This window comes from Petromyzon marinus, chromosome 66 (genome assembly GCF_048934315.1).
Source record: "Petromyzon marinus isolate PM22_M1 ecotype Great Lakes invasive population chromosome 66, UKy_Petmar_22M1.pri1.0, whole genome shotgun sequence".
Lineage (NCBI taxonomy): Eukaryota > Metazoa > Chordata > Hyperoartia > Petromyzontiformes > Petromyzontidae > Petromyzon > Petromyzon marinus.
Window position 1 is genome coordinate 4,707,578 of NC_133732.1, and position 25,218 is coordinate 4,732,795.

The 25,218-nt window shown below is 51.1% G+C and overlaps 1 protein-coding gene across 2 annotated transcripts in view; it reads right to left on the reverse strand.

Moving 5' to 3' along the window:
* Positions 1-25,218, reverse strand: part of PLG (plasminogen) — a 179,103-nt gene that overhangs the window by 98,004 nt on the left and 55,881 nt on the right. For both annotated transcript variants that reach the window (XM_076054559.1, XM_076054560.1), the window contains 3 exons: positions 22,910-23,016; positions 5,671-5,785; positions 4,773-4,912 (listed from right to left, as the gene is read on the reverse strand). In XM_076054559.1, the coding sequence (XP_075910674.1) occupies positions 4,773-4,912; positions 5,671-5,785; positions 22,910-23,016 (362 nt within the window). The remainder of the gene's footprint in view (positions 1-4,772; positions 4,913-5,670; positions 5,786-22,909; positions 23,017-25,218) is intronic.

Here is a 25,218-nt window from a genome sequence, read left to right on the forward strand (position 1 = left end):
GTGATAGATAGAGAGTGATAGATAGATAGTGATAGATAGAGAGTGATAGATAGAGAGTGATAGATAGAGAGTGATAGATAGTGATAGATAGAGAGTGATAGATAGAGAGTGATAGATAGAGAGTTATAGATAGAACGTAATAGAGAGTGATAGATAGATAGTGATAGAGAGTGATAGATAGAGAGTGATAGATAGAGAGTGATAGATAGAGAGAGATAGTGATAGATAGAGAGTGATAGATAGAGAGTGATAGATAGAGAGTGATAGATAGAGAGTGATAGATAGAGAGTGATAGATAGAGAGAGATAGATAGTGATAGATAGAGAGTGATAGATAGATAGTGATAGATAGAGAGTGATAGATAGAGAGTGATAGATAGAGAGTGATAGATAGAGAGTGATAGATAGATAGTGATAGATAGAGAGTGATAGATAGAGAGTGATAGATAGAGAGTGATAGATAGAGAGTGATAGATAGAGAGTGATAGATAGAGAGTGATAGATAGTGATAGATAGAGAGTGATAGATAGAGAGTGATAGATAGAGAGTGATAGATAGAGAGTGATAGATAGAGAGATAGATAGAGAGTGATAGATAGAGAGTGATAGAGAGTGATAGATAGAGAGTGAAAGATAGAGAGTGATAGATAGAGAGTGATAGATAGAGAGTGATAGATAGAGAGTGATAGAGAGTGATAGATAGAGAGTGAAAGATAGAGAGTGATAGATAGAGAGTGATAGATAGAGAGTGATAGATAGATAGAGAGTGATAGATAGAGAGTGATAGATAGAGAGTGATAGATAGAGAGTGATAGATAGAGAGTGATAGATAGAGAGAGATAGATAGAGAGTGATAGATAGAGAGTGATAGATAGAGAGTGATAGATAGAGAGTGATAGATAGAGAGTGATAGATAGAGAGTGATAGATAGAGAGTGATAGATAGAGAGTGATAGATAGAGAGTGATAGATAGAGAGTGATAGATAGATAGTGATAGATAGAGAGTGATAGATAGAGAGTGATAGATAGAGAGTGATAGATAGAGAGTGATAGATAGAGAGTGATAGATAGAGAGTGATAGATAGTGATAGATAGAGAGTGATAGATAGAGAGTGATAGATAGATAGTGATAGATAGAGAGTGATAGATAGAGAGTGATAGATAGAGAGTGATAGATAGAGAGTGATAGATAGAGAGTGATAGATAGAGAGTGATAGATAGAGAGTGATAGATAGAGAGTGATAGATAGAAAGTGATAGATAGAGAGTGATAGATAGATAGTGATAGATAGAGAGTGATAGATAGAGAGTGATAGATAGAGAGTGATAGATAGAGAGTGATAGATAGAGAGTGATAGAGAGTGATAGATAGAGAGTGATAGATAGATAGTGATAGATAGAGAGTGATAGATAGAGAGTGATAGATAGAGAGTGATAGATAGAGAGTGATAGATAGAGAGTGATAGATAGAGAGTGATAGATAGAGAGTGATTGATAGAGAGTGATAGATAGAGAGTGATAGATAGAGAGTGATAGATAGAGAGTGATAGATAGAGAGTGATAGATAGAGAGTGATAGATAGAGAGTGATAGATAGAGAGTGATAGATAGAGAGTGATAGATAGAGAGTGATAGATAGAGAGTTATAGATAGAACGTAATAGAGAGTGATAGATAGATAGTGATAGAGAGTGATAGATAGAGAGTGATAGATAGAGAGTGATAGATAGAGATAGATAGAGAGTGATAGATAGAGAGTGATAGATAGAGAGAGATAGATAGAGAGTGATAGATAGATAGTGATAGATAGAGAGTGATAGATAGAGAGTGATAGATAGAGAGTGATAGATAGAGAGTGATAGATAGAGAGTGATAGATAGAGAGTGATAGATAGAGAGTTATAGATAGAACGTAATAGAGAGTGATAGATAGATAGTGATAGAGAGTGATAGATAGAGAGTGATAGATAGAGAGTGATAGATAGAGATAGATAGAGAGTGATAGATAGAGAGTGATAGATAGAGAGAGATAGATAGAGAGTGATAGATAGAGAGTGATAGATAGAGAGTGATAGATAGAGAGTTATAGATAGAGAGTGATAGATAGATAGTGATAGATAGAGAGAGATAGATAGAGCGTGATAGAGAGTGATAGATAGAGAGTGATAGATAGATAGTGATAGATAGAGAGTGATAGATAGAGAGTGATAGATAGAGATAGATAGAGAGTGATAGATAGAGAGTGATAGATAGAGAGAGATAGATAGAGCGTGATAGAGAGTGATAGATAGAGAGTGATAGATAGATAGTGATAGATAGAGAGTGATAGATAGAGAGTGATAGATAGAGAGTGATAGATAGTGATAGATAGAGAGTGATAGATAGAGAGTGATAGATAGAGAGTTATAGATAGAACGTAATAGAGAGTGATAGATAGATAGTGATAGAGAGTGATAGATAGAGAGTGATAGATAGAGAGTGATAGATAGAGAGAGATAGTGATAGATAGAGAGTGATAGATAGAGAGTGATAGATAGAGAGTGATAGATAGAGAGTGATAGATAGAGAGTGATAGATAGAGAGAGATAGATAGTGATAGATAGAGAGTGATAGATAGATAGTGATAGATAGAGAGTGATAGATAGAGAGTGATAGATAGAGAGTGATAGATAGAGAGTGATAGATAGAGAGTGATAGATAGAGAGTGATTGATAGATAGATAGAGAGTGATTGATAGAGAGTGATAGATAGAGAGTGATAGATAGATAGAGAGTGATAGATAGAGAGTGATAGATAGAGAGTGATAGATAGATAGAGAGTGATAGATAGAGAGTGATAGATAGAGAGTGATAGATAGAGAGTGATAGATAGAGAGTGATAGATAGAGAGTGATAGATAGAGAGTGATAGATAGAGAGTGATAGATAGATTGTGATAGATAGAGAGTGATTGATAGATAGATAGAGAGTGATTGATAGAGAGTGATAGATAGAGAGTGATAGATAGAGAGTGATAGATAGAGCGTGATAGATAGAGAGTGATAGATAGAGAGTGATAGAGAGTGATAGATAGAGAGTGATAGATAGAGAGTGATAGATAGAGAGTGATAGAGAGTGATAGATAGATAGAGAGTGATATATAGAGAGTGATAGATAGAGATAGATAGATAGAGAGTGATAGATAGAGAGTGAAAGATAGACAGTGATAGATAGAGAGTGATAGATAGTGATAGATAGAGAGTGAAAGATAGAGAGTGATAGATAGATAGAGAGTGATAGATAGAGAGTGATAGATAGAGAGTGATAGATAGAGAGTGATAGATAGAGAGTGATAGATAGAGAGTGATAGATAGAGAGTGATAGATAGATTGTGATAGATAGAGAGTGATAAATAGTGATGGATAGAGAGTAATAGATAGAGAGTGATAGATAGAGAGTGATAGATAGTGATGGATAGATAGAGATAGACAGAGAGATAGAGAGTGATTGATAGAGAGTGATAGATAGAGTGATAGATAGATAGAGTGATAGATAGTGAGAGATAGATAGACAGAGAGATAGACAGAGTGATAGACAGAGAGATAGACAGAGAGATAGACAGAGTGATAGACAGAGAGACAGACAGAGAGATAGACAGAGAGATAGACAGAGAGATAGACAGATAGAGAGAGATAGATAGAGAGATAGACAGAGAGATAGACAGAGAGAGATAGAGAGTGGTAGACAGAGAGTGATAGATAGAGAGAGATAGACAGATAGATAGACAGAGAGATAGAGTAATAGATAGAGTAATAGATAGAGTAATAGATAGACAGAGAGATAGACAGAGTGATAGACAGAGAGATAGACAGAGAGATAGACTGAGAGATAGACAGAGAGATAGACAGAGAGAGATAGACAGAGAGATAGACAGAGAGATAGACAGATAGATGGACAGAGAGATAGACAGAGAGATAGACAGAGTGATAGACAGAGAGAGATAGACAGAGAGATAGACAGAGAGATAGACAGAGAGACATAGAGAGTGATAGACAGAGAGAGATAGACAGAGAGATAGATAGAGAGTGATAGATAGAGATAGACAGATAGACAGAGAGAGAGACAGAGAGATGGACAGAGAGAGATAGACAGAGAGATAGACAGAGTGATAGACAGAGAGTGATAGATAGAGAGAGATAGACAGTGAGAGATAGACAGAGAGAGATAGACAGAGAGATAGAGTAATAGATAGACAGAGTGATAGACAGATAGATAGACAGAGAGATAGAGTAATAGATAGACAGAGAGAGATAGACAGAGAGAGATAGACAGAGAGAGATAGACAGAGACAGATAGACAGAGAGATAGACAGAGAGATAGACAGAGAGAGATAGACAGAGAGAGATAGACAGAGAGATAGATAGATAGATAGACAGAGAGATAGAGTAATAGATAGACAAAGAGATAGACAGAGAGATAGACAGAGAGAGATAGACAGAGAGAGATAGACAGAGAGAGATAGACAGAGAGAGATAGACAGAGAGAGATAGACAGAGAGAGATAGATAGAGACAGATAGACAGAGACAGATAGACAGAGAGATAGAGTAATAGATAGACAGATAGACAGAGAGAGATAGACAGAGAGAGATAGACAGAGAGAGATAGACAGAGAGAGATAGACAGAGACAGATAGACAGAGAGATAGACAGAGAGAGATAGACAGAGAGATAGACAGAGACAGATAGACAGAGAGAGATAGACAGAGAGATAGACAGAGAGATAGACAGAGAGTGGCTTCACCTGGACACGTGCGGACGCCACAGTAGTTGAATCGGGTGTCTCTGCTCGTGGTGTAGCACCAGGGGCCCTTGGCATCCTGGTCGGGGTTCCGGCAAAAGTTCTCCTCCAGCCCCGCCTCGGGGTGGGTGGCCGGGGAGAAGCTGGCGGGGTGGAGGGGGGGGAGGGGGAGGGGAGGGGGTGGGGGGGAGGGGGGGTGGGGGTGGAGGGGGTGGAGGGGGAGGAGGGGAGGAGGAGGGGGTGGAGGGGGTGGAGGAGGTGGGAGAACATTTGGACCCCACCCCCCGATATTAGCCCCCCCCCTCATCCTTAGTAGCCCCCCACCCCAGCAACCACCACCACTCCCACCACCACCACCACTCCCACCACCACCACTCCCACCATCACCACTCCCACCATCACCACTCCCACCACCACCACCACCACTCCCACCACCACCACTCCCACCATCACCACTCCCACCACCACTCCCACCACCACCACCACTCCCACCACTCCCACCACCACCACCACCACTCCTACCACCACTCCCACCACCACCACCACTCCCACCACCACCACCACTCCCACCACCACTCCCACCACCACCACCACTCCCACCATCACCACCACCACCACTCCCACCACCACCACCACTCCCACCCCCACCACCACCACCACCACTCCCACCACCACCACCACCACCACTCCCACCACCACCACCACTCCCACCCCCACCACCACCACCACCACTCCCACCACCACCACCACCACCACTCCCACCACCACCACCACCACCACTCCCACCACCACCACCACCACTCCCACCACCACCACCACTCCCACCCCCACCACCACCACCACCACTCCCACCACCACCACCCTCACCACCACCACCACTCCCACCACCACCACCACCCACTTGGGTTTGTGAGGGTAGTTGGAGCTCCACTTCTGACAGTCGATCCCAGACGCGGTGATCGCGACGGTGCCTCGGTAGTCAGTGCCGATCCCCTCCACGCAGTCCTCCAGGAAGTCTGCACGGCAACGAGCGGGGTTCTCGCACTGAGACTCACACTGAGACTCACACTGAGACTCACACTGAGACTCACACTGAGCCCCTAGACTCACACTGAGACTCACACTGAGCCCCTAGACTCACACTGAGACTCACGCTGAGACTCACACTGAGACTCACACTGAGACTCACACTGAGACTCACACTGAGCCCCTAGACTCACACTGAGACTCACACTGAGCCCCTAGACTCACACTGAGACTCACGCTGAGACTCACACTGAGACTCACACTGAGACTCACACTGAGACTCACGCTGAGACTCACACTGAGACTCACACTGAGCCCCTAGACTCACACTGAGACTCACACTGAGACTCACACTGAGACTCACACTGAGCCCCTAGACTCACACTGAGACTTACACTGAGACTCACACTGAGACTCACACTGAGACTCACACTGAGACTCACACTGAGACTCACACTGAGACTCACGCTGAGACTCACGCTGAGACTCACACTGAGACTCACACTGAGCCCCTAGACTCACGCTGAGACTCACACTGAGACTCACACTGAGCCCCTAGACTCACACTGAGCCCCTAGACTCACACTGAGCCCCTAGACTCACACTGAGACTCACAATGAGACTCACAATGAGACTCACACTGAGACTCACACTGAGACTCACACTGAGACTCATACTGAGCCCCTAGACTCACACTGAGACTCATACTGAGCCCCTAGACTCACACTGAGACTCACACTGAGACTCACGCTGAGACTCACACTGAGACTCACACTGAGACTCACGCTGAGACTCACACTGAGACTCGCACTGAGACTCACACTGAGACTCACGCTGAGACTCACACTGAGACTCACACTGAGACTCACACTGAGACTCACACTGAGACTCCAGACTCACACTGAGACTCATACTGAGCCCCTAGACTCACACTGAGACTCACACTGAGACTCACGCTGAGACTCACACTGAGACTCATACTGAGACTCACACTGAGACTCACACTGAGACTCACACTGAGACTCACACTGAGACTGATACTGAGACTCACACTGAGACTCACACTGAGACTCACGCTGAGACTCACACTGAGACTCATACTGAGACTCACACTGAGACTCACACTGAGACTCATACTGAGCCCCTAGACTCACACTGAGACTCATACTGAGCCCCTAGACTCACACTGAGACTCACACTGAGACTCACGCTGAGACTCACACTGAGACTCACACTGAGACTCACACTGAGACTCACACTGAGACTCATACTGAGCCCCTAGACTCACACTGAGACTCATACTGAGCCCCTAGACTCACACTGAGACTCACACTGAGACTCACGCTGAGACTCACACTGAGACTCACACTGAGACTCACGCTGAGACTCACACTGAGACTCGCACTGAGACTCACACTGAGACTCACGCTGAGACTCACACTGAGACTCACACTGAGACTCACACTGAGACTCACACTGAGACTCATACTGAGCCCCTAGACTCACACTGAGACTCATACTGAGCCCCTAGACTCACACTGAGACTCACACTGAGACTCACACTGAGACACACACTGAGACTCACACTGAGACTCACACTGAGACTCACACTGAGCCCCTAGACTCACACTGAGACTCACACTGAGACTCACACTGAGACTCACACTGAGACTCACGCTGAGACTCACACTGAGACTCACACTGAGACTCACGCTGAGACTCACACTGAGACTCGCACTGAGACTCACACTGAGACTCACCCTGACACACTGAGACTCACACTGAGCCCCTAGACTCACACTGAGACTCATACTGAGCCCCTAGACTCACACTGAGACTCACACTGAGACTCACACTGAGCCCCTAGACTCACACTGAGACTCACACTGAGACTCACACTGAGACTCACACTGAGCCCCTAGACTCACACTGAGACTCACGCTGAGACTCACACTGAGCCCCTAGACTCACACTGAGACTCACACTGAGACTCACGCTGAGACTCACACTGAGACTCACACTGAGACTCACACTGAGACTCACACTGAGCCCCTAGACTCACACTGAGACTCACGCTGAGACTCACGCTGAGACTCGCACTGAGCCCCTAGACTCACACTGAGACTCACACTGAGACTCACACTGAGCCCCTAGACTCACACTGAGACTCACAATGAGACTCACACTGAGACTCACACTGAGACTCACGCTGAGACTCACACTGAGACTCACACTGAGACTCACACTGAGAATCACGCTGAGACTCACACTGAGACTCACACTGAGACTCACACTGAGACTCCAGACTCACACTGAGACTCACGCTGAGACTCACACTGAGACTCACACTGAGACTCACAATGAGACTCACACTGAGCCCCTAGACTCACACTGAGACTCACACTGAGCCCCTAGAATCAGAATGAGACTCACACTGAGACTCACACTGAGACTCACACTGAGACTCACACTGAGCCCCTAGAATCAGAATGAGACTCACACTGAGACTCACACTGAGACTCACACTGAGACTCACACTGAGCCCCTAGAATCAGAATGAGACTCACACTGAGACTCACACTGAGCCCCTAGAATCAGAATGAGACTCACACTGAGACTCGCACTGTGACTCACACTGAGACTCACACTGAGACTCACACTGAGACTCACGATGAGACTCACGCTGAGACTCACACTGAGACTCACAATGAGATTCACACTGAGACTCCAGACTCACACTGAGACTCACACTGAGACTCACACTGAGACTCACACTGAGACTCACGCTGAGACTCACACTGAGCCCCTAGAATCAGAATGAGACTCACACTGAGACTCACACTGAGCCCCTAGAATCAGAATGAGACTCACACTGAGACTCGCACTGTGACTCACACTGAGACTCACACTGAGACTCACACTGAGACTCACGATGAGACTCACGCTGAGACTCACACTGAGACTCACACTGAGATTCACACTGAGACTCCAGACTCACACTGAGACTCACACTGAGACTCACACTGAGACTCACGCTGAGACTCACACTGAGCCCCTAGACTCGCACTGAGACTCACACTGAGACTCACACTGAGACTGATACTGAGCCCCTTGACTCACACTGATACTCACACTGAGACTCACACTGAGACTGATACTGAGCCCCTTGACTCACACTGAGACTCACACTGAGACTCACACTGAGACTCCAGACTCACACTGAGACTCACACTGAGACTCACGCTGAGACTCCAGACTCACACTGAGACTCACACTGAGACTCACACTGAGCCCCTAGACTCACGCTGAGACTCACACTGAGACTCACCCTGAGACTCACGCTGAGACTCACACTGAGCCCCTAGACTCACACTGAGACTCACACTGAGACTCACACTGAGACTCACACTGAGACTCACGCTGAGACTCACACTGAGCCCCTAGACTCACACTGAGACTCACACTGAGACTCACACTGAGACTCACGCTGAGACTCACACTGAGACTCACACTGAGCCCCTAGAATCAGAATGAGACTCACACTGAGACTCACACTGAGACTCACACTGAGACTCACACTGAGCCCCTAGACTCACACTGAAACTCACGCTGAGACTCACACTGAGACTCACGCTGAGACTCACGCTGAGACTCACACTGAGACTCACGCTGAGACTCACACTGAGACTCACCCTGAGACTCACGCTGAGACTCACACTGAGACTCACACTGAGCCCCTAGACTCACACTGAGACTCACACTGAGACTCACACTGAGCCCCTAGACTCACACTGAGACTCACACTGAGACTCACACAGAGACTCACACTGAGACTCACACTGAGCCCCTAGACTCACACTGAGACTCACACTGAGACTCACACTGAGACTCCAGACTCACACTGAGACTCACACTGAGACTCCAGACTCACACTGAGACTCACACTGAGACTCACACTGAGACTCACACTGAGCCCCTAGACTCACACTGAGACTCACACTGAGACTCACACTGAGACTCACACTGAGACTCCAGACTAACACTGAGACTCAGACTCACACTGAGACTCACGCTGAGACTCACACTGAGACTCACGCTGAGACTCACACTGAGACTCCAGACTAACACTGAGACTCACACTCAGACTCACACTGAGACTCACACTGAGACTCACGCTGAGACTCACGCTGAGACTCCAAACTCACGCTGAGACTCACACTGAGACTCCAGACTCACACTGAGACTCACACTGGGACTCACACTGAGACTCACACTGAGCCCCTAGACTCACACTGAGCCCCTAGACTCACACTGAGACTCACACTGAGACTCACACTGAGACTCACCCTGACACACTGAGACTCACACTGAGCCCCTAGACTCACACTGAGACTCACACTGAGACTCACACTGAGCCCCTAGACTCACACTGAGACTCACACTGAGACTCCAGACTCACACTGAGACTCACACTGAGACTCACACTGAGACTCACACTGAGCCCCTAGACTCACACTGAGACTCACACTGAGACTCACACTGAGACTCACACTGAGCCCCTAGACTCACACTGAGACTCACACTGAGACTCACACTGAGCCCCTAGACTCACACTGATACTCACACTGAGACTCACACTGAGACTCCAGACTCACACTGAGACTCACACTGAGACTCCAGACTCACACTGAGACTCACACTGAGACTCACACTGAGACTCACACTGAGCCCCTAGACTCACACTGAGACTCACACTGAGACTCACACTGAGACTAACACTGAGACTCACACTCAGACTCACACTGAGACTCACGCTGAGACTCACACTGAGACTCACGCTGAGACTCACACTGAGACTCCAGACTAACACTGAGACTCACACTCAGACTCACACTGAGACTCACACTGAGACTCACGCTGAGACTCACGCTGAGACTCCAAACTCACGCTGAGACTCACACTGAGACTCCAGACTCACACTGAGACTCACACTGAGACTCACACTGAGACTCACACTGAGCCCCTAGACTCACACTGAGCCCCTAGACTCACACTGAGACTCACACTGAGACTCACACTGAGACTCACCCTGACACACTGAGACTCACACTGAGCCCCTAGACTCACACTGAGACTCACACTGAGACTCACACTGAGCCCCTAGACTCACACTGAGACTCACACTGAGACTCACACTGAGACTCACACTGAGCCCCTAGACTCACACTGAGACTCACACTGAAACTCACACTGAGAGTCACGCTGAGACTCACACTGAGACTCACACTGAGACTCACACTGAGACTCACACTGAGCCCCTAGACTCACACTGAGACTCACACTGAGACTCACACTGAGACTCACGCTGAGACTCACACTGAGACTCACCCTGAGACTCACACTGAGACTCACACTGAGACTCACACTGAGAGACTCATACTGAGACTCACACTGAGACTCCAGACTCACACTGAGACTCACACTGAGACTCATACTGAGAATCACACTGAGACTCCATACTCACACTGAGACTCACACTGAGCCCCTAGACTCATACTGAGACTCACACTGAGACTCACACTGGTCTCACACTGAGGCTCACACTGAGCCCCTAGACTCACACTGAGACTCACACTGAGACTCACACTGAGACTCACACTGAGACTCACACTGAGCCCCTAGACTCACACTGAGACTCACACTGAGACTCACACTGAGCCCCTAGACTCACACTGAGACTCACACTGAGACTCACATTGAGACTCACACTGAGACTCACACTGAGACTCACGCTGAGACTCCAGACTCACACTGAGACTCACACTGAGACTCACACTGAGACTCACACTGAGACTCACACTGAGACTCACACTGAGCCCCTAGACTCACACTGAGACTCACACTGAGACTCACACTGAGACTCACGCTGAGACTCACACTGAGACTCACACTGAGACTCACGCTGAGACTCACACTGAGACTCGCACTGAGACTCACACTGAGACTCACCCTGACACACTGAGACTCACACTGAGCCCCTAGACTCACACTGAGACTCATACTGAGCCCCTAGACTCACACTGAGACTCACACTGAGACTCACACTGAGCCCCTAGACTCACACTGAGACTCACACTGAGACTCACACTGAGACTCACACTGAGCCCCTAGACTCACACTGAGACTCACGCTGAGACTCACACTGAGCCCCTAGACTCACACTGAGACTCACACTGAGACTCACGCTGAGACTCACACTGAGACTCACACTGAGACTCACACTGAGCCCCTAGACTCACACTGAGACTCACGCTGAGACTCACGCTGAGACTCGCACTGAGCCCTTAGACTCACACTGAGACTCACACTGAGACTCACACTGAGCCCCTAGACTCACACTGAGTCACAATGAGACTCACACTGAGACTCACACTGAGACTCACGCTGAGACTCACACTGAGACTCACACTGAGACTCACGCTGAGACTCACACTGAGACTCACACTGAGACTCACACTGAGACTCCAGACTCACACTGAGACTCACGCTGAGACTCACACTGAGACTCACACTGAGACTCACAATGAGACTCACACTGAGCCCCTAGACTCACACTGAGACTCACACTGAGCCCCTAGAATCAGACTCACACTGAGACTCACACTGAGACTCACACTGAGACTCACACTGAGCCCCTAGAATCAGAATGAGACTCACACTGAGACTCACACTGAGACTCACACTGAGACTCACACTGAGCCCCTAGAATCAGAATGAGACTCACACTGAGACTCACACTGAGCCCCTAGAATCAGAATGAGACTCACACTGAGACTCGCACTGTGACTCACACTGAGACTCACACTGAGACTCACACTGAGACTCACGATGAGACTCACGCTGAGACTCACACTGAGACTCACACTGAGATTCACACTGAGACTCCAGACTCACACTGAGACTCACACTGAGACTCACACTGAGACTCACGCTGAGACTCACACTGAGCCCCTAGAATCAGAATGAGACTCACACTGAGACTCACACTGAGCCCCTAGAATCAGAATGAGACTCACACTGAGACTCGCACTGTGACTCACACTGAGACTCACACTGAGACTCACACTGAGACTCACGATGAGACTCACGCTGAGACTCACACTGAGACTCACACTGAGATTCACACTGAGACTCCAGACTCACACTGAGACTCACACTGAGACTCACACTGAGACTCACGCTGAGACTCACACTGAGCCCCTAGACTCGCACTGAGACTCACACTGAGACTCACACTGAGACTGATACTGAGCCCCTTGACTCACACTGATACTCACACTGAGACTCACACTGAGACTGATACTGAGCCCCTTGACTCACACTGAGACTCACACTGAGACTCACACTGAGACTCCAGACTCACACTGAGACTCACACTGAGACTCACGCTGAGACTCCAGACTCACACTGAGACTCACACTGAGACTCACACTGAGCCCCTAGACTCACGCTGAGACTCACACTGAGACTCACCCTGAGACTCACGCTGAGACTCACACTGAGCCCCTAGACTCACACTGAGACTCACACTGAGACTCACACTGAGACTCACGCTGAGACTCACACTGAGCCCCTAGACTCACACTGAGACTCACACTGAGACTCACACTGAGACTCACGCTGAGACTCACACTGAGACTCACACTGAGCCCCTAGAATCAGAATGAGACTCACACTGAGGCTCACACTGAGACTCACACTGAGACTCACACTGAGCCCCTAGACTCACACTGAAACTCACGCTGAGACTCACACTGAGACTCACACTGAGACTCACACTGAGCCCCTAGACTCACACTGAAACTCACGCTGAGACTCACACTGAGACTCACGCTGAGACTCACGCTGAGACTCACACTGAGACTCACGCTGAGACTCACACTAAGACTCACACTGAGACTCACACTGAGACTCACCCTGAGACTCACGCTGAGACTCACACTGAGACTCACACTGAGCCCCTAGACTCACACTGAGACTCACACTGAGACTCACACTGAGCCCCTAGACTCACACTGAGACTCACACTGAGACTCACACAGAGACTCACACTGAGACTCACACTGAGCCCCTAGACTCACACTGAGACTCACACTGAGACTCACACTGAGACTCCAGACTCACACTGAGACTCACACTGAGACTCCAGACTCACACTGAGACTCACACTGAGACTCACACTGAGACTCACACTGAGCCCTTAGACTCACACTGAGACTCACACTGAGACTCACACTGAGACTCCAGACTAACACTGAGACTCACACTCAGACTCACACTGAGACTCACGCTGAGACTCACACTGAGACTCACACTGAGACTCACGCTGAGACTCACACTGAGACTCACACTGAGACTCACGCTGAGACTCACACTGAGACTCACACTGAGACTCACACTGAGACTCCAGACTCACACTGAGACTCACGCTGAGACTCACACTGAGACTCACACTGAGACTCACAATGAGACTCACACTGAGCCCCTAGACTCACACTGAGACTCACACTGAGCCCCTAGAATCAGACTCACACTGAGACTCACACTGAGACTCACACTGAGACTCACACTGAGCCCCTAGAATCAGAATGAGACTCACACTGAGACTCACACTGAGACTCACACTGAGACTCACACTGAGCCCCTAGAATCAGAATGAGACTCACACTGAGACTCACACTGAGCCCCTAGAATCAGAATGAGACTCACACTGAGACTCGCACTGTGACTCACACTGAGACTCACACTGAGACTCACACTGAGACTCACGATGAGACTCACGCTGAGACTCACACTGAGACTCACACTGAGATTCACACTGAGACTCCAGACTCACACTGAGACTCACACTGAGACTCACACTGAGACTCACGCTGAGACTCACACTGAGCCCCTAGAATCAGAATGAGACTCACACTGAGACTCACACTGAGCCCCTAGAATCAGAATGAGACTCACACTGAGACTCGCACTGTGACTCACACTGAGACTCACACTGAGACTCACACTGAGACTCACGATGAGACTCACGCTGAGACTCACACTGAGACTCACACTGAGATTCACACTGAGACTCCAGACTCACACTGAGACTCACACTGAGACTCACACTGAGACTCACGCTGAGACTCACACTGAGCCCCTAGACTCGCACTGAGACTCACACTGAGACTCACACTGAGACTGATACTGAGCCCCTTGACTCACACTGATACTCACACTGAGACTCACACTGAGACTGATACTGAGCCCCTTGACTCACACTGAGACTCACACTGAGACTCACACTGAGACTCCAGACTCACACTGAGACTCACACTGAGACTCACGCTGAGACTCCAGACTCACACTGAGACTCACACTGAGACTCACACTGAGCCCCTAGACTCACGCTGAGACTCACACTGAGACTCACCCTGAGACTCACGCTGAGACTCACACTGAGCCCCTAGACTCACACTGAGACTCACACTGAGACTCACACTGAGACTCACGCTGAGACTCACACTGAGCCCCTAGACTCACACTGAGACTCACACTGAGACTCACACTGAGACTCACGCTGAGACTCACACTGAGACTCACACTGAGCCCCTAGAATCAGAATGAGACTCACACTGAGGCTCACACTGAGACTCACACTGAGACTCACACTGAGCCCCTAGACTCACACTGAAACTCACGCTGAGACTCACACTGAGACTCACACTGAGACTCACACTGAGCCCCTAGACTCACACTGAAACTCACGCTGAGACTCACACTGAGACTCACGCTGAGACTCACGCTGAGACTCACACTGAGACTCACGCTGAGACTCACACTAAGACTCACACTGAGACTCACACTGAGACTCACCCTGAGACTCACGCTGAGACTCACACTGAGACTCACACTGAGCCCCTAGACTCACACTGAGACTCACACTGAGACTCACACTGAGCCCCTAGACTCACACTGAGACTCACACTGAGACTCACACAGAGACTCACACTGAGACTCACACTGAGCCCCTAGACTCACACTGAGACTCACACTGAGACTCACACTGAGACTCCAGACTCACACTGAGACTCACACTGAGACTCCAGACTCACACTGAGACTCACACTGAGACTCACACTGAGACTCACACTGAGCCCTTAGACTCACACTGAGACTCACACTGAGACTCACACTGAGACTCCAGACTAACACTGAGACTCACACTCAGACTCACACTGAGACTCACGCTGAGACTCACACTGAGACTCACGCTGAGACTCACACTGAGACTCCAGACTAACACTGAGACTCACACTCAGACTCACACTGAGACTCACACTGAGACTCACGCTGAGACTCACGCTGAGACTCCAAACTCACGCTGAGACTCACACTGAGACTCCAGACTCACACTGAGACTCACACTGAGACTCACACTGAGCCCCTAGACTCACACTGAGACTCACACTGAGACTCACACTGAGCCCCTAGACTCACACTGAGACTCACACTGAGACTCCAGACTCACACTGAGACTCACACTGAGACTCACACTGAGACTCACACTGAGCCCCTAGACTCACACTGAGACTCACACTGAGACTCACACTGAGACTCACACTGAGCCCCTAGACTCACACTGAGACTCACACTGAGACACACACTGAGCCCCTAGACTCACACTGAGACTCACACTGAGACTCACACTGAGACTCCAGACTCACACTGAGACTCACACTGAGACTCCAGACTCACACTGAGACTCACACTGAGACTCACACTGAGACTCACACTGAGACTCACACTGAGCCCCTAGACTCACACTGAGACTCACACTGAGACTCACACTGAGACTCCAGACTAACACTGAGACTCACACTCAGACTCACACTGAGACTCACGCTGAGACTCACACTGAGACTCACGCTGAGACTCACACTGAGACTCCAGACTAACACTGAGACTCACACTCAGACTCACACTGAGACTCACACTGAGACTCACGCTGAGACTCACGCTGAGACTCCAAACTCACGCTGAGACTCACACTGAGACTCCAGACTCACACTGAGACTCACACTGAGACTCACACTGAGACTCACACTGAGCCCCTAGACTCACACTGAGCCCCTAGACTCACACTGAGACTCACACTGAGACTCACACTGAGACTCACCCTGACACACTGAGACTCACACTGAGCCCCTAGACTCACACTGAGACTCACACTGAGACTCACACTGAGCCCCTAGACTCACACTGAGACTCACACTGAGACTCCAGACTCACACTGAGACTCACACTGAGACTCACACTGAGACTCACACTGAGCCCCTAGACTCACACTGAAACTCACACTGAGAGTCACGCTGAGACTCACACTGAGACTCACACTGAGACTCACACTGAGACTCACACTGAGCCCCTAGACTCACACTGAGACTCACACTGAGACTCACACTGAGACTCACGCTGAGACTCACACTGAGACTCACCCTGAGACTCACACTGAGACTCACACTGAGACTCACACTGAGAGACTCATACTGAGACTCACACTGAGACTCCAGACTCACACTGAGACTCACACTGAGACTCATACTGAGAATCACACTGAGACTCCATATTCACACTGAGACTCACACTGAGCCCCTAGACTCATACTGAGACTCACACTGAGACTCACACTGGTCTCACACTGAGGCTCACACTGAGCCCCTAGACTCACACTGAGACTCACACTGAGACTCACACTGAGACTCACACTGAGACTCACACTGAGCCCCTAGACTCACACTGAGACTCACACTGAGACTCACATTGAGACTCACACTGAGACTCACACTGAGACTCACGCTGAGACTCCAGACTCACACTGAGACTCACACTGAGACTCACACTGAGACTCACACTGAGACTCACGCTGAAACTCACACTGAGACTCACACTGAGACTCACACTGAGCCCCTAGACTCACACTGAGACTCACACTGAGACTCACACTGAGCCCCTAGACTCACACTGAGACTCACACTGAGACTCACACTGAGACTCCAGACTCACGCTAAGACTCACACTGAGACTCACACTGAGCCTCTAGACTCACACTGAGACTCACACTGAGCCCCTAGACTCACACTGAGACTCACACTGAGACTCACACTGAGACTCACACTGAGACTCACACTGAGCCCCTAGACTCACACTTAGACTCACACTGAGACTCCAGACTCATACTGAGACTCACACTGAGACTCACACTGAGACTCACACTGAGACTCACACTGAGACTCACACTGAGCCCCTAGACTCACACTGAGACTCACACTGAGACTCACACTGAGACTCACACTGAGACTCACACTGAGACTCCAGACTCACACTGAGACTCACACTGAGACTCACACTGAGACTCACACTGAGCCCCTAGACTCACATTGAGCCCCTAGACTCACAACAGGCAGACCGCACACACACACAACAACCGCCATTCGCCACTAAGTGGCGGTGACGTCACCACGACGCTTGTGCCAGGCTACGTGCACCTTGAGGCCACGTGAAGTGTCGAACGCCTGCTGGCAGGAGGTGACGGGGCAGACCCAGGTGCCACGGGTCGACTGACTGAGATGACTGGCTGATGCACCACCTGTGCCCCCTACTGTGCCAACCTGCTGTGCTTTAGCCACCCGGCGCTTCGCTCGTTGTTGTGAGCGTCGCTCCTCCGCCCTCCGTTGTTCTCACGAGCCTCCTCCACAGAGGCCGATCTTGACACCGCTGGTACCGGTCATCGGCAAGTCCACTCAGCTCCACGTCCTCCTGTACCACATCACTCCATCTCTTCTCTAGCCCATGCCGCGCCCGTTTAGCCCCCTCGATCCGGCCGAACAAAAGCTGTTTCGCCATGCGGTGACTGGGCATGCGGGCTACATGACCCAGCCAACGCAGCCTTGCCCGCCAGAGGAGCTCACCGATGGGACCTTGTCCAGATCTTTCAAGGATTTGTGAGCTCCTCACACAATCCAGCTTGGTTAAACCCAGGATGGATCGTAGGCATGCTAGGCTAAATGTTTCTAACCGGCGACGATGTTCCATTAGGGGGGTCCACGTTTCGCAAGCGTAGAGAAGGGAGGGAATGACCGTGGTCGAGAAGACCCGAAGCTTCGTGCGGAGCGACAGACCAGGTAGCCTCCACACAGCGTTACGCAACCGATTTAAAGATATTTCCGCTCGACTGAGGTGTACAGGGAATGGCTCTGACTCCCGGCCACGTAATTTTACCCGGGCCCGCTCACCATCATGAAGGTCCTTAAATGATCGTGAGCAGAGGGTCAGGTACTCCAAAAGCACGAAGAACAACCCAGAGTCCAGGCCTACTGATGGTATCATAGGCCTTGACCAGGTCAATAAAGCAGAGATGTAGGTCTTGTTGGAATTTCCTACACCTCTGCTGTAGCAGACGGACAGAAAATATGGCATCTGTGCAGAACCGCCCCATCCTGAAACCGCATTGGGGCTCCGCAAGCCTCTCCTCAGCGTGCCTGGCAAGGCGATGCTGAATAATCCTTTCCAGGACCTTTCCCGGCAAACTGAGGAGTGAGATGCCCCTGTAGTTGTTACAGTCTGTGCGGTCCCCCTTCTTAAAAAGGGGGACCACCAGGGCATCCTTCCAATCCTGCGGAACCCATCCAGTGGTCCAGACTGTTGTTATGATGTCATATAGGGCAGTCTGTGCACAAACGCCACCCTCCCTCAGCATTTCGCTTGGGAGATCATCTCTGCCCGGTCCCTTTCCTGGTCTCAGACTCTGGATCACCTTCAGTACTTCATCAACAGATGGCAGCTCAGCCAGCCACTCACAGGGGGTGACTTCCTCCTCCAATATTTGAGGCTCCGCAGCCTCAGCAGGGTCATCCTCACTTTGTGCCACGATGTTTTTCTGGCTGAGGGATTTCCCCTCCCCCAGGACCTCACAGAAATGCTCAGCAAATCTGCAAACCTGTTTCTGGGGGTCGGAAATTGGATCACCGTTTTTTCCCCCTCGTGATGTAATAGGTGTGACGCTGCAGGTTACTTTTTTATTGAATTAAAGAGCGATTTGTGATCTAGGGCCACTGAGGCAGACTCCATCTCCTCAGCAACCCGCGACCACCACCCATCCTTGCAGTGCCTCACGGCTCTCCGAACCTGCGAACGAAGGCTGCGGTAGGCCTCCTCATTCTCCGACGTGGGATGCTGTAGCCGATGACAGTGGGCCTGTCACTTTTTCTCAGCCAGCTTGAACACCTCCTCTGTCAGCCAGGGTCTCTGGGGAGGTCTGGACCGTGTACTCAAAGCAGCCATTGCAGCTGCATGAGCCACAGTCCTATACCTTGCCCATTTACACTCAACATCAGGAGGAGTGTGGGACGATGCCAACCCCAGCCACAAGCGATGATGAAATTCTCCCTTGCAACTTTCATAAACTAGCTGAGACCATGCCAGTAAGGGTTTGAATGGGGTCCTGGGGGTACACCCACCACTGGAGTGGAAGAATGGCAGGCGCATCTTACAGATGGCAAGTCGATGGTCAGTGGGTAGATCAGCTCCACGGTAGGTCCTGGTGTCAATGACATGGGCCCGCATCCGCTGTTCCGTTAAAATGTAGTCCAGCAGATGTTCTTGCTTGGACCCGACATGCATCCATGATGTGGTGTGGATGCGCTGATGCCAGAACAGCGTGTTGTTAATTACAAGCCCATGGGCTGCACAAAAATCTAGCAGCCTCCTGCCGTTGTTTTTGAGCTGATCTGGCCCATGCCTTCCAATTACTCCAGACCAGGTGCCAGCATCATGACCAACTCGGGCATTGAAGTCACCCAACAAGATGACTCTATCCCGAGGGGCTACTTTAGCCAGCACCTGTGACAGGAGGTCATAGAAGCCATCTGACTCATTGGCCTTGCCTGCATCCCTCCACAGATGTTCGTCTTCGGTGGGGACATAAGTAACAACGACCACCACTCCTCGCCTCCGGTTGATGGGAAGGCGAGCCCAAAGTAGCCTGGGGCTTACAGCTTCCCACACCTCACCGCCACGCTCCCATGCCCCCTTAATTCCTTTGTTCAAAAGAAGAGCCACACCCTGTTTTTTGGCAGTCTACTGCCCCGAGTAGAGGACTGTCCACCCCTCATGGTGGCAGGAGCCAGAGCCGGTCCACCGGATCTCCTGAATGCCGCATAGATCCAGGCGGTACTGGTCCAGCTCCCGACAGAGGAGCGGCAGCCTCTCCTTCGCAGTGAGCGTTCGAACGTTCCACGTGGCCACACGTAGTGGTTTTTAGTTGTTTCTGGAGGAGCCCCGAGGGTAGAGATTCAATCTCCTGGCTCCGCCAAATGGGGTTTGGCCAGGAGACGTCATAGACGCCTGTCCCCCCGGGGCCTCCGGCACAAGCTTATTAATTAGATATTTTAGACGTGGTTTGATGGTAATGTATTGAAGGTGGAGGGGTTACCAGCCCCTCGCACCCGTCCAGAGCCCCCCGTTTAGCCGCTGTGGTGACTACAAACACCCTGAGGGGAAAGGCCGCTCGGAATTGGACCTCCCCCCACAGCACTGCCCACGACAGCGTTGCCAAGTCCGGCACCACGAGGAGGTAGGGGGTTGTTTTGCCACGCACACAACAGGCGGACCACACACACACACACACCAACAGGCGGACTACACACACACACACCAACACAACAGGTGGACCACACACACACACCAACACAACAGGCGGACCACACACACACCAACACAACAGGCGGACCACACACACACACACACCAACAGGCGGACTACACACACACACACCAACACAACAGGTGGACCACACACACACACCAACACAACAGGCGGACCACACACACACACCAACAGGCGGACTACACACACACACACACCAACACAACAGGTGGACCACACACACACACCAACACAACAGGCGGACCACACACACACCAACACAACAGGCGGACCACACACACACACACCAACAGGCGGACCACACACACACACCAACACAACAGGCGGACCACACACACACCAACACAACAGGCGGACCACACACACACCAAGACAACAGGCGGGACCACACACACACACCAACAGGCGGACCACACACACATACATACACACCAACAGGGAGGACCACACACACACAACAACAGACGGACCACACACACACACAACAACACAACAGGCGGACTACACACACACCAACAGGCGGACCACACACACACAACGACAACAGGCGGACTACACACACTACACACACCAACAGGCGGACTACACACACACACCAACAGGCGGACTACACACACAACAACAGGCGGACCACACACACCAACATAACAGGCGGACCACACACACACACAACAACAACAGGCGGTGCCACACACACCAACAGGCGGACCACACACACACCAACATAACAGGCGGACCACACACACACATACCAACAGGCGGACTACACACACACACCAACAGGCGGACTACACACACACAACACACACCAACAGGCGGACTACACACACACCAACACAACAGGGAGGACCACACACACACCAACACAACAGGCGGACTACACAGACACACACACACCAACAGGCGGACTACACACACGCCAACAGGCGGACTACACACACACCAACACTACAGGCGGACTACACACACACCAACACTACAGGCGGACTACACACACACCAACAGGCTGACTACACACACACACACACCAACAGGCGGACTACACACACACACAACAACATGCGGACTACACACACACACCAACAGGCGGACTACACACACACAACAACAGGCGGACCACACACACACACACCAACAGGCGGACCACACACACACACACCAACAGGCGGACCACACACACACCAACACAACAGGGAGGACCACACACACCAACACAACAGGCGGACTACACACACACACACACCAACAGGCTGACTACACACACACTACACTACACACACACTACACTACACACACTACACTACACTCACACACGACACGACAACAGGCGGCGGAGCGAGGCTCACCCTGCCTCTCGTACAGGACGTATCCCTTGCGGCTCATCGTGAACTTGCTCAGCGAGTTGAGGGGCATCACAGAGCAGTCCAACACCGCACTCGTGAACACGAACGCCCTGGGGGGAGGGGGGGTGGAGGGGGGTGGAGGGGGGTGGAGGGGGGGAGGAGGGGGGGTGGAGGGGGGGGGAAGAGGAGGAGAGGAGGATGGGGGGGAGGAGGGGGAAAGGATGAGGGGGGAGGAGGAGGGGGGGGGAGGAGGGGGGGGGGAGGAGGGGGGGGAGGGGAGGGGGGGGTGAGGGGGAGGAGGGGGGGTGATGGGAGGGGGGGTGAGAGGGGTGAGGGTAGTGAGGTGAGAGCCTCACCGCCAAGATGATCGTGGTGGTGATGGTAATGACCCCGGTTACTGACCCCACGTGACTGACCCCAGTGACTGACCCCAGTGACTGACCCCCCAGTGACTGACCCCCAGTGACTGACCCCTAGTCACTGACCCCTAGTCACTGACCCCCAGTGACTGACCCCCAGTGACCCCCCCAGTGACTGACCCCCAGTGACTGACCCCTAGTCACTGACCCCCAGTGACTGACCTGCAAGTGACTGAACCCCAGTGACCCCCAGTCACTGACCCCCAGTGACTGACCTGCAAGTGACTGAACCCCAGTGACCCCCAGTGACTGACCCCTAGTGACTGACCTGCAAGTGACTGACCCCCCAGTGACCCCCAGTGACCCCCAGTGACCCCCCTACTGACTGACCTACAAGTGACTGACCCCTACTGACTGACCTACAAGTGACTGACCCCTACTGACTGACCTACAAGTGACTGACCCCCAGTGACCCCACAGTGACTGACCCCCCAGTGACTGACAACCCAGTGACCCCCCAGTGACCCCCAGTGACCCCTACTGACTGACCTACAAGTGACTGACCCCCAGTGACCCCACAGTGACTGACCAGCCAGTGACTGACCCCCCAGTGACCCCCCAGTGACCCCCAGTGACCCCTACTGACTGACCTACAAGTGACTGACCCCCAGTGACCCCCAGTGACTGACCCCTACTGGCTGACCTACAAGTGACTGATCTCTACTGACTGACCCCCCCAGTGACCCCCAGTGACCCCCAGTGACCCCTACTGACTGACCTACAAGTGACTGATCTCTACTGACTGACCCCCAGTGACCCCCAGTGACCCCTACTGACTGACCTACAAGTGACTGATCTCTACTGACTGACCCCCCAGTGACCCCCCAGTGACCCCCAGTGACCCCTACTGACTGACCTACAAGTGACTGATCTCTACTGACTGACCCCCCAGTGACCCCCAGTGACCCCCAGTGACCCCTACTGACTGACCTACAAGTGACTGATCTCTACTGACTGACCCCCCAGTGACCCCCCAGTGACCCCCAGTGACCCGTACTGACTGACCTACAAGTGACTGACCCCCAGTGACCCCCAGTGACTGACCCCTACTGGCTGACCTAAAAGTGACTGATCTCTACTGACTGACCCCCCAGTGACCCCCAGTGACCCCCAGTGACCCCTACTGACTGACCTACAAGTGACTGATCTCTACTGACTGACCCCCCAGTGACCCCCCAGTGACCCCCAGTGACCCCTACTGACTGACCTACAAGTGACTGATCTCTACTGACTGACCCCCCAGTGACCCCCCAGTGACCCCCAGTGACCCCTACTGACTGACCTACAAGTGACTGATCTCTACTGACTGACCCCCCAGTTACCCCCCAGTGACCCCAAGTGACCCCTACTGACTGACCTACAAGTGACTGATCTCTACTGACTGACCCCCCAGTGACCCCCCAGTGACCCCCAGTGACCCCTACTGACTGACCTACAAGTGACTGATCTCTACTGACTGACCCCCCAGTGACCCCCCAGTGACCCCCAGTGACCCCTACTGACTGACCTACAAGTGACTGATCTCTACTGACTGACCCCCCAGTGACCCCCCAGTGACCCCCAGTGACCCCTACTGACTGACCTACAAGTGACTGATCTCTACTGACTGACCCCCCAGTGACCCCCCAGTGACCCCTACTGACTGACCTACAAGTGACTGATCTCTACTGACTGACCCCCCAGTGACCCCCCAGTGACCCCCAGTGACCCCTACTGACTGACCTACAAGTGACTGATCTCTACTGACTGACCCCCCAGTGACCCCCCAGTGACCCCCAGTGACCCCTACTGACTGACCTACAAGTGACTGATCTCTACTGACTGACCCCCCAGTGACCCCCCAGTGACCCCCAGTGACCCCTACTGACTGACCTACAAGTGACTGGTCTCTAC